This window comes from Tamandua tetradactyla, chromosome 6 (genome assembly GCF_023851605.1).
Source record: "Tamandua tetradactyla isolate mTamTet1 chromosome 6, mTamTet1.pri, whole genome shotgun sequence".
In the NCBI taxonomy this organism is placed as follows: domain Eukaryota; kingdom Metazoa; phylum Chordata; class Mammalia; order Pilosa; family Myrmecophagidae; genus Tamandua; species Tamandua tetradactyla.
This window is the reverse complement of record NC_135332.1, coordinates 53,355,491-53,373,961: the sequence shown is the minus strand read 5'-3', so window position 1 is coordinate 53,373,961 and position 18,471 is coordinate 53,355,491. Positions and strand designations below refer to the sequence as shown.

At 36.3% G+C, this 18,471-nt stretch overlaps 1 protein-coding gene across 4 annotated transcripts in view; it reads right to left on the bottom strand.

Moving 5' to 3' along the window:
• NSRP1 (nuclear speckle splicing regulatory protein 1) overlaps window positions 1-9,617 on the bottom strand; it is an 80,617-nt gene extending 71,000 nt beyond the window's left edge. The window contains exons 1-2 of one of the 4 annotated variants that reach the window (XM_077165411.1): window positions 9,512-9,617; window positions 8,207-8,300 (exon numbers count right to left, since the gene is read on the bottom strand). In XM_077165411.1, the coding sequence (XP_077021526.1) occupies window positions 8,207-8,300; window positions 9,512-9,531 (114 nt within the window). In that variant the 5' untranslated portion in view covers window positions 9,532-9,617. Of the gene's footprint in view, window positions 1-8,206; window positions 8,301-9,042; window positions 9,231-9,511 lie in introns of those variants that run through there. The other 3 variants (XM_077165415.1, XM_077165412.1, XM_077165413.1) reach the window with 3 other exon arrangements.
• Between the last annotated feature and the right edge of the window lie 8,854 nt (window positions 9,618-18,471).

Below are 18,471 nucleotides of genomic sequence, written 5' to 3'. Positions count from 1 at the left end.
CACCAGAAACGCATAAAGAAGAATTCATAAGATTAAAGAGAAAAATGGCAGATCTCAAGAAAATGAAGATAGAGTAGACCAAATTAGAAATATACTAGAGACATACAATAGCAGATTTGAAGAGGCAGAAGGAAGATAAATGAACTAATAGACAAAACAACTGAACTATAGCACACAAAAGAACAAATGGCAAGAAAGATGGAAAAAATGGAACTGTATCTTAGGAAAATGATAAATAACAGAAGGTTCACAAAGATAAGAATCACTGGTTTCTCAGTAGAAGAGTAGGGAAAGGGCTGGGAAAGTTAGTTGAAGATATAATTGGGGAAATCTTCCCAATCTGTAAAAAAGACATAAATATGCAAATTAAAGAGGCCCAATGAACCCAAACAGAATAAATTCAAACAGGTCTACTCCAAGACACATACTAATCAAACTGTCAAATGCCGAAGAGATGCTAAAAGTCACTAAAGCAACACGATCTATGACATATAAGGGAAAACACAAAAGACTGAATTCAGACTAATCAATAGGCACCATGGAGGCAAGAAAGCAGTGGTATGATATATTTAAGATGATTTAAGATCCTGAATGTGAAAGTCTTCCAGCCAAGAATTCTTTTATCCAGCGAAGTTATCCTTCAAAATCGAGGGAGAGACTAAAATGTTCAAAGACAAAGACTGAGAGAAGTAGTCAGCAAGAGACCTGCCTTACAAGGCAGTCTGTAAAGGGACTCTGGTCAGCTGGAAAAAAAAGGCAGGAGAGGAAGGTCTGGAGGACGGCGCAGAACTGAAGAATACCAGTAATGGTAATTTAAAGGAAAAAAGAGAGAGAGGGAAAAGAATATCTGACAAAAATTAAAGGAGAAGATGGTAGGATTTAAGAACCACTTTTACAATAATAACTTCCAACATTAACAGACTAAACTCACCAATTAAAAGATACAGACTGCCAAATGGATTAAAATATATAACCCATCTACATGCTGTTTAAAGGGACACATCTTAGATCCAAGGACACAAATAGATTGAAAGTGAAAGGATGGAAAAAGATATTGTATGCAAGCTGAAACCAAAGACAGCAGGAGTAGCTATACTAATATCAGATAAAATAGACTTTAAATGTAAAGATGTCATAAGAGACAAAGGACAATGCATAATAAAAGGGACAAGTCAACAAAAGGAAATAATCACAAATGTTTATGACTCCAATTAAGAGCTCCAAAGTACATGAGGCAAACAGTGGCAAAACTGAAGGGAGCTATAAATGTTTCAACAAAAATAATGAGAGACTTCAATATACCACTCTCCATTATAGATGGAACCAGACAGAAGATCAACAAGGAAACAAAGATCCTAAACAATTTGATAATGAAGAGACCTAACAAACATATATAGATCATTACACCCCTAAATACCAGGATATATACTCTTCTAGTGTACACGGTACATTTTCCAGGAAAAAGTATATGCTAGGACACAAACAAGTCTTTATAAAGTTAATAAGATCAGGGATGCAAGGGTAGTTCAGTGGTAGAATTCTTGCCTGCCATGCAGGAGACCTGGGTTCAATTCCCGGCCCACTCTTTACTTTCCAACAAACAAACAAAAATTCAACAATTGGTGCTGCAATAATGGGACACTCACATGGAAAATAACAAAATGTGACCCCTGCCATACAGCATACAAAAAAAAAGTTATTAAGACTGAAATTATCCAAAGCACTTTCTTTGACCACAACAGAATGAAGCTGGAAAAAAATCACCAAAGAACCACAGCTTTCACAAATATATGGAGATTAAACAACACATTCTTAAATAATCAGCGGGTCAAAGAAGAAACTGCTAGAGAAATAAGTAAAAATCTGGAGAATGAATGGTAATAATATACAAGCGTATCAGAACTTATGGGATGAGGCAAAGGCAGTGCTGAGAGGGAAGTTTATTGCCCTAAATGCCTACTTTAAAAAACAGGAATGAAAAAACAAAAACAAAAAAAAAGAAGAAAAACAAACAAAAAAGACAAAAACAAAAAATAAATAAATGAAAAAGGAAAAAATATTAAAAAATAAAAAAATTTGAAAAATAAAAAATAAAAATTAAAAAACAAGGATGATTTAAATGCAAGGATAACTGCTCACCTGGAGAAATTAAGAAAAGAACAGCAAACCAACTCCAAAGCCAATTTTAAAAGAGAAATAACAAAAATTAAAGCAGAAATAAACTGGAAAACAAAAAAACAATAGAATCAATAAAACCCAAAGTTTGTTCTTTGAGAAATCAATAAAACTGATGGCCCCCTAGCTAGGTTGACAAAGAAGAAAAGAGAGAGGACACAAATAAAAAAGATCAGAAACGAGAGAAGGGTTGTTACAATGGATCCTGAAAAAATTTTTAAAATTGTAAAAATTGTAACAAAATACTATAAATTATATGCTAACAAACTAGACAACTTAGATGAAATGGACAAATTCCTAGAAACACACAAACTACCTATACTGACTCAAGAAGAAACAGATCTCAGCAAACCAATTACAAGTAAAGAGAATTAATCAGTCATCAAAAATCTTTCCAAAATGAAAGCCCAGGACCAGATAGCTTCACAGGGAAAGTTAATCAAACATTTCAAAAAGAACTAACACCAATCCTGCTCAAACTCTTTTTAAAAAACTCTACCCAGTAGTCATGTTTCTTGATGATGATTGTATGATATAGCTTTCACAGTGTGACTGTGTGATTATGAAAACCTTGTGTCTGATGCTCCTTTTATCTACCTTGTCAACAGATGAGTAGAACATATGGAATAAAATTAAATAATAAGGGGAACAAATGTTAAAATAAATTTAGTTTGAAATGCTAGCGGTCAATGAAAGGGAGGGGTAGGGGGTATGGTATGTGTAATTTTTTTTTGTTTTCGTTTTATTTCTTTTTCTGAATTGAGGGAAATGTTCTAAGAAATGATCATGATGATGACTATGCAACTATGTGATGATATTGTGAACTACTGATTATATATGTAGAATGGAATGATTATACATTAAGAATGTTTGTGTTTCTTTGTTGTCATATTTTCTTTTAATAAAAAATTAAAAAAAAAAAAAAAAAAACTCTACCTAACTCATGAGGCTAACATCACTCTAATACCAAAACAGGATAAAAACACTATAAGAAAAGGGAAAACTACAGATCAATCTCCCTAATGAACATACATGCAAAATTCTCAACAAAATACTAGCAAACTGAATCCTTACAGAAACAAAAAAGGGAAAAGAAGTGTAATAAAATAAGGCCTCAGTGGCTAAGAGATCCAATAGACTCAAGAAGCTATCCTGAAGACTACTCTCAATGTAAGCTTCAGTTAGATAGCACTATGTACACAAAAACAAAAGTACATGGTTTGCTGAACCCCAACCAATGTCAATCCTCTAACTCTTAAGAACACCTACACCTTGAACTGAGACTCTTATAAAGGTTTCATGCACTAAGTTTGCTTTCCTGGAACCTCTAATTTCCAGAGGTTTCCTAGGTCAGATAAATCCTGAAACCAGCAAGGCCCATTCTTCCCAAGATCATCAATTAATTACAATCCTGTATCCTTTAGTGTCAATACTTGTTCTCAACATGAAAGAGTCAGAATGTGCACTGCCTAAAGATCCCTACAGATTGGAAGAAGGATCAAAGGAGGAGTTTGATAACAGAGAAAATAGGATTTAACAAATAAGTGTGATTGCTAACTCACTGTACTGATATTTCTTCCAGTCTCCAGTGTTTTGGAGCAGCTAGAAGGAAAACTCTGAAATAGTGGAATGGTAACTGAAATCTGTTCTGTAACTATTTGTTGAAGTGTACTTTGAAAACTGCTTTTTCTCTCTTTTCTTTGTATATATAATTTACAAAAAAAAGTTTTAAAAAATGTGGTAAATCCATACAATAGATTTATTCAGACATAAAAAAACAATGAAGTACTAATACATGCTACAACATGAACCTTGAAAACAGTATGCTAAATGAAAGAAGGCAGTCACAAAAGACTACAAACTGTATGATTCCACTCATATAAAATGTCCAGAATAAGCAAATTCATACAGACAGAAAGCAGATTAGTGGATGTCAGGGTTTGGGGATGATGGAAATGGAGAATGAACGTAATGGATACAGAGGATTTTTTTGGGGGGGATGATAAAAATGTTCTAAAATTAGATAGTGGTGATGGTACCACAACTATGTGAAAAAAACTAAAAATCAATGAATAGTACATTTTAAAAGACAAAGTACACAGTATGTGAATTATATCTCAAAAAAGCTATTACTTTTTTAAAGGAGGAAAAATGACCAAAAAAAAAAAGTCCCACAAGATCCTATAAATAATTTTAAAATGTATCTGCTTCCCCATTGTACTGTAAATGTACAAAATATGTATCAAATCTCTTTCCCTCCTCCTGTGCTAATGTTCCTACCCATTCATAGAAATCACTGGAGTCGTATCTAAATAATCTCTTTACTTCTCCATATATTCATTTTGACTGCCAAGTCCTGTTTGTTTTATTTCTATTGTATCTTTAATATTTGTCACCTTTTATCCCACTGACCTCACCCTAGATGAGGTCCTCATCTCTTACGTGAACTACAGTAGTCGGATCCTAACAGGCATCCTGCCCCTCATCTCTCACTTGTCCTCTTTCTGCTGCATAATTTGAGAGTTATATTCCCAAAATAAAAGCATGATGATACTGCAGTGCCACTCAAAAACTACAAATATACAGTCAAAATTCCATATGTAGCATACAAGGTACTCTACCATCTGGTCTGATCCTATCAACCTCGAATGCAACAATTTTTTCTTAACTGCCCTCTTTACTGGCCACATTATTTCACAGAACTGCCCTGCACTTCCATCCCACTCTGTATCTCCTGTTGCTCTCCTCAAACTGAGATAATCATCCCCACCTTTCTACTCATTTAAATCGACACCAGTGCTGAAGGCTGTTTTAAATGCTTATTCCTACCCTAACCCCTTACAGCTAAATGAATTATTTCATCCTCTTCATTTCAGTAGCATTTTTCCCCCACATGGGCAGGCACCGGGAATTGAACCTGGGTCTCTGGCATGGCAGGCGAGAACTCTGCCTGCTGAGCCACTGTGGCCCACCCTAAAATGAGTCTCTTGTTAGCATCAGATAGCTGGATTATTTTCTTAATCCATTCTGCCAATCTGTATAGATTCTGGAGCCAGACAGACCTGTGTTCAAATTTAGGTTTTGCTACTTATTCTCTTCATGACCTTGGGAGCTTCAAGCTCCCATAAAGGAATGATAATACTTTACAAAGATCAAATAAAGTACATAAAGCAATGGGCACACAAGAATTCTCAGTAATGTTAGTTCCTCTCCTAATTTCATTCTTGTATATTAATGTTTACATGTCTGTCTTCCCCACTACAGTATAAACTGTTTGAAAGAAACACTGTATCTTGGTTATCATTATGGCCCCTTCAAAAACTATTATGAAGGCACCATATAAAGCATATATGTTACAGCTCCATAACTGAACATACTTGTTTTTTTTTTATTTTTAACTTTTTTAATTGCATAGTATAACATACATACAAAGCAAAGAAATAAAAAAGCAATAGTATTCAAAGCACTTTTTACAAGTAGCTACAGGACAAATCTTAAGAGTTTGTCATGGGCTACCAAATGATCCTCTCAGATTTTTCCTACTAGTTGCTCCAGAATATAGGAGGCTAAAGGGCTTAAATATTTTTTTATCATCACAGTTGACTTTTTTCCCTTCTTTTTCTGTGAAAAATAACATATATACAAAAAAGTTATAAACTTCAAAACAGCACCACAATTAGTTGTAGAACATAGTTCAGAGTTTGACATGGATTATAATTTCACAATTTTAGGTTTTTACTTCTAGCTGTTCTAAAATACTAGAGACTAAAAGAGATATCAATTTGATAATTCAGCATTCATATTAATTTGTTAAATCCTCTCTTCACTGTATAACTCTATTATCACCTGTGATCTTTCCATCCCTCTCTTTAGGGGTGTTTGGGCTATGGCAATTCTAAATTTTTCATATTGGAAGGGTCTGTCACTAATATGGGGTAGGGAAATGGAACTATCTGATGTTCTGGAGAGGCTGGGCCCTCTAGGTTTCAGAACTTATCTAATCTAGGGACCTTTCTGAAGTTTAAGGTTTCTGGAAAGTTATATTAGTAGTGCATGGGACCCTTGTGGACTCTTATATATTGCCCTACGTGTTCTTTAGGATTGGCTGGAATGGTCCTGGTTGGGGTTTGGCTGGTTATGACAGGTAGCAGTGTCTAACTGAAGCTTGCATAAGAGCAACCTCCTGGGTAGCCTCTCGACTCTATTTCAACTCTCTCTGCCACTGATACTTTCTTACAGTTCTTTTCCCCCTTTTGGTCAGGATAGGAATCCTTGATCCCATGGTGCCAGGTCTGGATTCATCCCTGGGAGCCATCTCCCACGTTGCCAGGGAGACTATCACCCATGTAGCGGGGAGGGCAATGATTTCATTTGCAGAACTGGGCTTAAGAGAGTATTGCAGAGTTAGATTTAGAGAGAGTGAGGCCACATTTGAGCAACAGAAAAGGTCCTGCAGAAGTAACTCTTAGGTACGCGTATAGGTAGTCTAAGTTTCTCTGCTAACTACATAAGTTTTAATAGTCCATATCCTTTCTTCCATCCCTCAGGGGACTTTGCCAATACTTTTTGATTATCTGCCTAATATACTCTAGGATGTACCCAGTGAACACACTCTTAATTCATGGTATGTATTAAATATTTACTGATAAAACAACAAAATACTGGGAACGATTTAAAAATTCAAAAGGTCTAATTAGTGCTTTCTCAACATTCCATCTGAAAATAACCTACTTGGCTGTAAAGAAATAGCTTTAACTAGTAATCTTAATTCATTTTGTTATAATCAATTTTTCTTCAATTTGATGTAGAGAGAAAAATGGAACAGAAGATAAACTTAAGTAATTGTTATGGAAAAAAATCCATTTTAAGAAAAATGTGATTCTACAACTACATGGATCTCATTGACATACTGAGTGAAAGATGTCAGCCATAAAACCGTACCGTATAACTCCTTTTACATGATATTCTAGAACAGGAAAAACTAATTAATAGTGATGGAAATCACATGAGTAGCTGCCTGGGGCACAATGTGGGGAGGTAAACTGATTATAAAGGGGCACTAAAGAGCTTATGGGGAGAGGAAAATGTTCTACATCTTGACTAGGGCATATACAATTATCATAAGTGATCAACTTGTACACTTAAAAATCTGATAATTTTATTATATGTAAATCATACCTCAATTTTAAGAAAGCTTGAGCCATATAGAGCTAATTGCTCCAACAGAAGAAAAACAAGAAGCAAAGAAGTACCAACTATATTCAATTATTTACCTGTGCTATTAATAAAAACTGAAAGGGATGCTATTTTTCTGCCAGAGCAAAGACGTTTCATATTTAACTGATGCAAAAGTCTTCATTTTAAGAAACAGAGAAAAGACTTAAGTATTAGATGAACACACATTTAGATGAATACATATTTAATATTAGATGAACACATAGGGCTCTTTCTGCTATAAACTATAGGTTTCACAGGAAATAATGTTTTGGCTGCTAAAATAGAAAATGTTCAAATTATACGTTTTTATCGTAGTACTCTCAACAGTAACTTTATTTGCTACCATAATTGTAACTGAATAATTATATTTAGCAGACACTTAAGAAATAACTACAAAAGTATTCCTATAAAGAACAAATGCTATCCAATCATGTTAGAACCTAATTAACACATTAGAAACGACTTTGCTGACAAACTAAAAAACTTCTGGTGATATTCTAATTAGGCAGTCTTAAGGATCGCTACATCAACAATTTTTTAACATCATTATTAACTGTCAAAAGACTTTATTTTTAAATAACTGAGGTTCACAATTTTTGAGAAAAAAAAATCTCAAGATCATTTATAAAGAAATCAGTGGAACTTCTTTAAAACATTCCTTTTGCTAGTCCTGTAAATTAAAATATATTCCAGATACAAAATGTAATGATAAATAACTAGGACAAGTGAAGACAGGAAACTCATAACTTCAATTAAACAAACAAAACAAACATTTGTCTTTCCAACAATGCAGGAGAAAAGTGGATTCCCTTACCTCTTCATCATCATCAGAATCATTCCCAAACACTGATGGTTTTTGCAAAACAGGGTGCAACTGCTGTGTTTTCTTTGGCAAAATAAGCCCATACCTGCATTTTTTTTTGAAATAGAAATCACACCATTATCTTTAGATGTTTAAAAAGAAAAGTCCACTACCTCTTCCAGATGACGCTACCAAGTAAAAAAATATCAAATAGCCTATGAACACATAACACACTTTCTCATTCTTAATGATCAAAAACTGTTATTACGCCATAGGACTTTATAATTATTACTGAGTGATTATTTGTGCATATGGGTCAAACTCAAATACCATTTTTACCGAGGAAGAGAAATAACATGAGTTCAGAAATGTTTTAGACGGTAAAGGGATTGAACGTTTAAAAAAGGACACGACTGTAAATGGAAAATTCAGTATGTGTCCACTGAAAACAAAAATGCAGTTATCCTTCTGGTATAGCAACAGTCAAGAAAATAACTACATTTTTTTTCCTTACTGAGTACTTAAGCTGCTTTAAAAAAACTAATGGATAATGTAACCCACTCGAATTAATTAGGAGAGCCGATCACAACATACATTAACTTTAAAAAGATTACATTAATTGAGAAACCCAAGCAGCCATGGGGCAAGCTCCTTTGCTTTGTCTTGGAGTATCTGAGACAAGCATCCTATGAGATACAATTCATTTGGTTTCTCACATTTTGGCCTTTAAGATTCAGAGGCCACGGGAAGCCGCCATCAAAAATAAGGATCACGCATCAATGCAAAACTTTGGAGGATGTACAATATTTGTCTCTCGGCAACGTATACCCCAATCCCTAAATGCCTACCCTTTTCTGTGGTTTCTCATTACAACATCCCTAAAACGAGAAGGGTGGGCGGGAATCAGAACTTGAACTTCTGCCAAGGAGAACAAGGACCTCTAAGGAAGCCAGGAATTGTCTCTTCTCTGCCCCTGAGAGCATCCAACCGGGGAGAAACTCAAGCGCGGGGTAGGAAGCAAGACTGAGGGGCCTCAGACCGAGCTTTTGGAAAATAGAAAAGTCTCGCTCTCTGCCCCTCAGCCTAACTTCCTTTATTTCCTCACAAGTTTCTTCCTCAAACTTCGGGCTTCCATCCTGAAAATGTGGGGGAAGGAGGGGGGAGGGATACATGTTCCTCAGGCTTTCTCATTCTCTCCCGCCTCTAGCCCTGATGACACAGCCTCTTTACTTGCAGGGCACTTTTACTCCTCGGCTAAAAACACAGTCGCCGTGATTTCTTATTCCCCAGTATGACCCTCACTCCCGCATCACTCACTGCCTGCCCGGAATCGCCATCTTGTTGCCGTCTCGCTGAACGTGGCGAACGCAGACGTCGACGCAGACACCGACGCAGACGTCGACGCAGACACCGACGCAGACGCCGACGCTGGCGTCGTAGCATCAGCTCTCGCGGGGTTTTAAACCTCATGGAAACAACTGAGCGGTCTGGGATCTTCGTTTGAGTTCCTTCGAGCCCGTGGGTCACCAGTTCTTATGGCCTTCGGTTTTATTTCGAAGATGAGTGGCTGCTGCGAAATCAGTGGGAAGTAAAGAATAATGAGATGACAAAATTGTAGGTCGGTGGTTCGCAAAGTATAGTCCCTGGGAATTTGTTGGAAATGCAGATTATTGGGTCTCACCCCAGACCTATTGACTTTGAAACTCTGGGGTATGGTCCAGCCACATGAGTCTTAACCCTGCTAGGTAATTCTGATGCTCACTCTGGTCAGACACCACTACTGTGGAATATAAGTTTTTCCCCCTTAGAGGGAGGGGTTCATTGTAAAGTAATACCTACCTCAGGTGATTAAGCAGAGGATGATGATATATATTTTAATAACTCCTTATTTAGGGACGAAATTATTAACAACCATACCGTTTATAGTGACACTAGATATAGGAATCAAAACCATACTTAGATAGGATTTTTTTAAATTCTGGTCTCATTTCGTATGTGACCCCCTTCTTTGCCCCTTCCAAGGTAGAGTTATAGCAGCCAAAGAGATTTTTTCAGTTATTGAGAGAGAAGTGTTAAAACCTCTAGCTATAATTGTTGATTTGCCTATTTCTCCTTTCAATTCTGGCATGTTTTGTTTGTATTTTGTTTGTACATAAACATTTAGGATTCTTATGTCCACTTACATTGACCCCTTTATCATTAAGAAATAATCCTCTCTATTCTGTTACCTCTCTTTATCTACTTAGTCTGATATTAATATTACTAGTACTTCTTATTAATGTTAACATAGTGTATCTTTTTCCATCTCTTTTTTTTTTTTGTAGGCTTTGTGGTGGGGGCTACATTTCATTCTTTTTTTCCATGTGAATATCCTCTTATTGCAGCACCATTTTGTTGAATTTTTTGTTGTTTTTGTGTGTGTGTTTGCTTGCTTGTTTGTTTGGCAAGTGCGTGGGCTCCATCCTTTACTTTTTTTTTTTAAATTTTTTAATTTTATAATATAACATGTATACAAAGCAAAGAAATAAAAAAAAAAAAAAGCAGTAGTTTTCAAAGCACTCTTCAACAAGTAATTACAGGACACATCCCAGAGTTCGTTATGGACAATGATCCTCTCGGATTTTTCATTCTAGCTGCTCCAGAATATAGGAGGGTAGAAGACATAAATATTTTTTTATCACCACAATTGACTTTTTATCTTTCTTTTTTGTGAAAAATAATATATATACAAAAAAGGAATAAATTTCAAAGCACAGCACCACATTTAGTTGTAGAACATATTTCAGAGTTTGACATGGGTTATAATTCCACAATTTTAGGTTTTTACTTCTCGCTGCTCTAAGATACTGGAAACTAAAAGAGATATTAATTTAATGATTCAGCATTGGATATTCATTTGTTAAATCCTATCTTGTCTATATAACTCCGCCATCACCTTTGATCTTTCCCTCTCTTTAGGAGTGTTTGGACTATGGCCATTCTAAATTTTTCGTGTAGTGAGAGGGCTGTCACTAATATGGGATGACATGTTCTGGGGAGGCTGGTCACTCTAGGTTTCAGGACTTATCTGGTCCAGGGACCCTTCTGGAGGTTTTAGGTTTCTGGAAAGTTACACTAGTAGTGCACGTGACCCTTGTGGAATCCTGTATATTGCCCTAGATGTTCTTTAGGCTTGGCTGGGATGGTCTTGGTTGGGGTTTGGCAAATTATGATAGTTAGCAGTGTCTAACTGAAGCTTGCATAAGAGCTACCTCCAGAGTAGCCTCTCGACTATTTGGACTCTCTCTGCCACTGATACTTTATTAGTTACACTTATTTCCCCCGTTTTGTTCAGGATGGAATTGTTTATCCTACCGTGCCAGGTCTGGATTCATTCCTGGGAGTCATCTCCCACGTTGCCAGGGAGACTTTCACCCCTGGATATCATGTCCCAAGTAGGGGGGAGGGCAATGATTGCACTTGCAGAGTTGGGCTTAGAGAGACTGAGGCCACATCTGAGCAACAAAAAAGGTCCTCCAAAAGTAACTCTTAAGCATACCTGTAGGTAGACTAAGCTTCTCTGCTAACTACAAAAACTTCACAAGAGCAAGCCTTAAGATTAAGAGCATGGCCTATTGATTTGGGTGTCCCTAAACTATGACGCAGTATCAAGGGATTCCCTGATGGTAAAGTTTAATAGTTCCAAAGTTTTTCTCCCATCTCTTAAGGGACTTTGCCAATACTTTTTGATTATCTGCTTAGTATACTCTGCATGTATCCAGGCAATACATTAAGCTATACAGGATTAAAAGACCTCTTTCTTATTCTAGACTTCCTGTGTTTCAGTTGTTCAAGTGAGCTATATAGATAGGTTGACTTAGATTGTGTGCTTCAGAAAATTTTGGTGCCAGACCAAAAAAACCTTTCCCCCTTTGGTCTCAGAGAGTATGTGTGAGTCTAAAATATAGACAATGTCTTCCTGACATTGAGAGAGAGAGAGTGAGTGAGTGAGAGACACCAGCCTCTCAAAATCCAGAAATAATACCACTCTGGACTAAATATGTCTGCTATAAAAGCTTACAATTTAGGCCCCATTTTTCCTGCAATCATTTTCTAAAGGAGACCATACCATTGTTGTCCTTTTGTTTCTGGCTTATTTTGCCTCACCAAATATTCCACATGTTGATTCACATCGTTGCTTGCCTCACGACTTTGTTCCTTTTTTGTAGCAGCACAACATTCTTCGTAAGTATACACCATCGTTCAATGCATCCTTCAGCCACCTGCATTCATCAAGGATCATGTATAGTGCCCAAAGTCCACAGTCCATCAACACTCTCAATTTAGGTAATTTCATTGTTTCCAAGAGAAAGAAAACCAATAAACACACCCTCACCAAAGAGGAAATCTAAACCTCCTCTTAATTCTTGTCCCTCCTCCCATTTTTCACCCCTGCTGTTGCTGTGGTAAGTGCTGATGTTTTCCTTTGTAAACATAACCCATAGTACGCAATAGCAGTTTTCCCCCATACCCTGAATTTAAACACTCTTTGTACATGAATCATACCTTTGAAGTAGTTCTTGCAAAAACTAATTTATATTTCTAGTGTAACTCAGTGGGACACGTAGGTCTATCCTTTCAATCTTGTTCATCTTCAATATAGTAATATTACTTATAGACCCACTAGAGAACCACCTTCATGTCTATCTATTCCCTTACATTGGTGTTCAACCTCATTAGCTAACTGTTCATCCATCTCTAGCTTCTATATATCTCTTAGTCTCCTATATTCTATATTATAAGCCTCTGATCTTACATTTACCATGGTCATAAAAGTGAAATCATATGGTATCTATCATTTTGTTTTTGACTTATTTCAATCAGCATTATGTCCCCAAGGCTCATCAATCTTGTCATGTGCTACAGAATGTCATTTTGTCTTACTGTTGCATAATATTCCGTCATATGTACATACCACATTTTGTTAATCCACTCATCTGTTGATGGGCATTTGGTTTGTTTCCAACTTTTGGTGATTGTGAATAATGCTGCTGTGAATATCAGTGTGCAAATGTCTGTTGGTGTTGTTGCTTTCAGCTCCTCTGGGTATATACCAAATAGTGTTATTGCTGGGTCACGGGGCAACTCGATATGTAGTTTCCTAAGGAACCGCCAGTCTTCCAAAGTGTCTGCACCATTATACATTCCTACCAGTGCATAAGTGTCCCAATTTCTCCACATCCTCTCCAACATTTATAGTTTCCTGTTTGTTTAATAGCAGTCATTCTTATAGGTGTGTGGTGGTATCTCATTGTTGTCTTGATTTGCATTTCCCTTACAGCCACTGAAAACGAACATCTCTTCATATGCTTTTGTGCCATTTGTATTTGCTTTTCAGAAAAATGCCTATTCATATCTTTAACCCATTTTATAATTGGGTTGTTTGTTCTTTTGTTATTGAGTTTTATGATTTCTTTATGTATACAGGATATCAAACCTTTGTCTGATGTGTAATTTCCAAATATTTTCTCCCACTGAGTTGGCTTCCTTTTCACCTTTTTGACAAAGTCTTTTGAGGTACAGAAGCATTTGATTTTGAGGAGTTCCAATTTATCTATTTTTTCTTTTGTTGCTTGTGCTTTGGGTGTAAAGTTTAGAAAGTTACCTCTGTTACTAGGTCTTGAAGATGTTTCCCTACATTTTCTTCAAGCTATATGGTGCTAGTTCTTATGTTTAGGTGTTAGGTCCACTTTGAATTAATTTTTGTATAGGGTATAAGGTAAGGGTCCTCTTTCATTCTTTTGGCTAATGATATCCAATTTTCCCATGCTCACTGGTTGAAAAGACTATTTTTTCCCAGTTCAGTGGATGTGGGGGCTTTGTGGAAGATCAGTTGACCATTTCTGCACTCTTGATTTGATTCCATTGGCCAATACTTGTACCTTTGTGCCAGTACTCTGCTGTTTTGACCACAGTGGCTTTATAATAAGTTTTAAAGTCAGGGAATATTAATCCTTCCACTTAGTTCTTCTTTTTTAGGATGCTTTTAGCTATTTGGGGTCTCTTTCCCTTCCAGATGAATTTGGTAACTAGCTTTTCCAAGTCTTCAAAGTACGTTATTGGAATTTTGATTGGTACTGTGTTGAATCTGTAGATAAATTTGGGGAGAATTGACATCTTAACTATTTTTAGCGTTCCTGTCCATGAGCAAGGAATGTTTTTCCACCTAATTAGAGCTTCTTTGATTTCTTTTAGCAATGTTATATAGTTTTCTGTGTACAAGTCCTTTACATCCCTAGTTAAGTTCATTCCTAAGTATTCGATTCTTTTAGTTGCTATTTTGAATGGAATTTTTTCCTTAACTGACACCTCAGTTAGGTCATTGCTTGTGTATAGAAACATTACTGATTTTTGCACATTAATTTTATAACCTGCCATCTTGCTGAATTTATTAGCTCAAGTAGCTTTGCTATAGATTTCTCAGGATCTTCCAAGTACAGTATCATATCATCTGCAAATAATGAGAGTTTTACTTCTTCCTTTCCAGTTTGGATGCCTTCTATTTCTTTGTCCTGCCTGATTGCTCTAGCTAGAACTTCTAGCACAATGTTGAATAATAGTGGGGACTGTGGGCATCCTTGTCTTGTACCTGGTCTTAGGGGGAAGACTTTCAGTCTCTCTCCATTGAATATGATGCTATCAGTTTTTTTATGTATTCCCTTTATCATATTGAGGTAGCTACCTTTGATTCCTATCTTTTGGAGTGTTTTTATCAGAAAAGGATGCTGAATTTTGTCTAAAGCTTTTTCAGCATCAATCGAGATGATCATGTGATTTTTTTCCCTTTCGATTTGTTACTGTGCTGTATTACATTAATCGATTTTCTTGTGTTGAACCATCTTTGCATTCCTGGTATAAATTCCACTTGGTCGTGGTATATAATTCTTTTAATGTGTTGTTGGATTTGATTTGCTAATATTTTTTTTGAGAATTTTTTCATCTATGTTCATTAGGGAGATTGACCCGTAGTTTTCCTTTCTTATAGTATCTTTACCCAGTTTTGATATTGAAATGATATTAGCTTCATAAAATTAGGTAGAGTTCCTTTTTCCTCAACTTTTTGGAAAAGTTTGAGGAGGATTGGTGTTAGTTCTGTCTGGAATGTTTGATAGTATTCCCATATGAAGCCATCTGGCACTGGGCTTTTCTTTGTAGGAAGATTTTTGATGACTGATTGAATCTCTTTACTTGTGATTGGTTTGTTGAGATCTTCTATTTTTTCCTGAGTCAGTGTGGCTTGTTTGTGTGTTTCCAGGAATTGGTCCATTTTATATAAGTTGTCTAGTTTGTTGGCATATAGTTGTTCTTAGTATCCTTGTACGACTTCTTTTATTTCCTCAAGGTCTGTGGTAACACACCCCTTCTCATTTCTGATTTTGTTTATTTGCATCCTCTCTCTCCTTTACTTTTAGTCTGTTTGCTCCTTTATATCTAACGTGAATTTTTTCTTCAGCAACATATAGTTGGGTCCTGCTTTTTTACCCAATCTGATAGCTTCTTCCTTTTTTTTTTTTCTTTTTTTTTTTTACATGGGCAGGCACCAGGAAACAAGCCCAGGTCTCTGGCATGGCAGGCGAGAACTCTGCCACTGAACCACTATTGCCCAGCTTCTTCCTTTTAACTGGGGTGTTTACATTACTTCGTTTAATATGGTTATTAATATGTTGCTATTTGTTTTCTGTTTGTTCCATTTGGTCCTTGTTCTCTTTCCCTTTTATTCTTTTTCTTTTGGATTAATTGAGAAATTTTTATGATTTAGCTTAACTTCCTTTGTTGGCTTATTAGCCATACAGCTTTGCTTCTGTTATTTTTTTTCAAGAGGTGGCTTTAGTTTTCTAGGCTACATCCTGAACTTACCACAATCTACCTTCAAGTAAGAATGTACCACTTCACGTATAGCACGAAAACATTACAAAAATTTACTTCCATTTCCCCTCCCGTTGACTCATGCTATATTATAAACCCACATATTTACCATTTCCAGTGATTTCATTTCTTAGTGTAGATCCAAATATCTATAGTATCCTATTTTTACCTAATAATAGCTTTACTGATATATAATTTACATACCATATAATTCACCCATTTAAAATGTACAATTCGATGGTCTTCAGTATATTCAAAAAATTGTGCAACCATCACTGCAGTTAATTTTAGAACACTCTCAACACCCCAAAAAGAAATCACATATCTGTTAGTTACTTCCCATATTTCCCCCCCAAATTCTCCAGCCCTAGGTGACCAGTAATTTACTTTCTGTCTCTATGGACTTGCGGTTCTATCAGTTTTTGTTTTGATTATTTTGAAGCTCTTAAATTAACTGAAGACTCCTTTTCATTATGAAATGACCTTTCTTCCTGGTAATATTCTTTGTTCTGAAATCTACTTTGTTTGATATTATGGTTATCCCAGTTTTCTTTTGACATTAACTCCAAGGAAAACAAAAAGATATGCAATAGAGGAAAGTAATTGCAATTTACTACGTGGCCAAGCCCTAAATAGCATCCATACTCATGATATATTGATTATGAAAATTGATTAGTGAATACTGAGCCTAAATCACAATGCAGTTATATTGAGAAGAATGGAGGGATGAGAAGTAAATGTGTGTGTGTTTTGAGGAAGGAGTGAAGAAAGAGCTAAATCTTTGTAATTCCATACTGGGAGGTTATTAGAAGCAGTCATGGATTTTTTTTTTAGGCTGGTTTTAGGTACAGTATTGCAGAGGTTCTTCAGTCACTTGACAGAGTCTGTAGCAATGGTGCCAACCATGGAAGTGGAATCAAGGGGCAGAAAAGCCTCCTAACATTTTGGAACCTAAGTTTACGAAAGCAACTTGAGTTGAAAATGCTGTAGGGACAGAAGCAAAGCAAACCAGTAAAAGATAGTGTCTTATCATCATTACCATCTTCCCAAATATTACCCAACAGAGAATTCCAACTGTTTTAGACTTCCAGAAACAATACTTCTAGAACAGGAACAGTCAACTAAAATTGGATCTAAAGTAACTGTAGAGACATCAGCACCCAAATTCATGGATCTTCCATTTAATCTTTTGCTATTAATGTTACTCTACTACTCTTTAGTCTCTGCTTCTGTTTATGCCCCAACTGGCTGTTCACTACATCTTTTTTCTACATATAGCTTCTATTAACTTGTAATGTCTGGAAGACAGTTGTTGTAGTTTGCTAGCTGCTGGAATGCAATATACCAGAAATGGAATGGCTTTTAACAAGGGGAATTTAATGAGTTGCTAGTTTACAGTTCTAAGGCCAAGAAAATGTCCCAATTATAACAAGTCTATAGAAATATCCAATCAAAGGCATCCAGGGAAAGATACCTTGGTTCAAGAAGGCCGATGAAGTTCAGGGTTTCTTTCTCAAGTGAGAAGGCACATGGCAAACATAGTCAGGGCTTCTCTCTCAGCTGGAAGGGCACATGGCGAACACGGCGTCATCTGCTAGCTTTCTCTCCTGGCTTCCTATTTCATGAAGCTCCCCGGGAGGCGTTTTCCTTCTTCATCAAGGTCGCTGGCTGGTGGACTCTCTGCTTCGTGGTGCTGCAGCATTTTCTGCTCTCTCTGAATCTCTCATTCTCCTCTTTTATAGGACTTCAGAAACTAATCAAGACCCACTCAAATGGGTGGAGACATGTCATCCCCTAATCCAGTTTAACAACCACTCTTGACTAAATCACATCAACCAGGCAGATGATCTCATTACAGTTTCAAATATACAGTATTGAATAGAGATTATTCTACCTTTATGAAATGGGATATATATTAAAACATGGCTATTCTTAGGGGGCATACTTCCTTTCAAACCAGCACAACAGTATACTTAAACTTGTTTATAGCCCATAACAATATCCATGGCCTCTCTAAACACTTAATATCTTCCCACAATATGCTCCTTTTGCTACTTCCCAGTTTGGTTTGTCCATGTTTGGGTATTTTCTATATTAGGCTATTTCACAAATTGTTCTCCATTTATTCAGAGGCCAAGTCCATTTCGAATAGCTGTGGCTGGAGAGTCCCAGGGTCTAATGGAACAATATTGCCACCTAGAAGAGCTTCATCTGTGAGGTAGTCTAAACTCAGGCAGTAGATGGATGGGGGGTCAAATATGGTTAATGACTAGGAGGTGGAACACCCACCAAGGGAAATTTCTACCTTAAGGGCAGAGAAATAGACAAATATTTAATTAATTGACTGTGTACAGTTGAGAGAGGTCTTTATA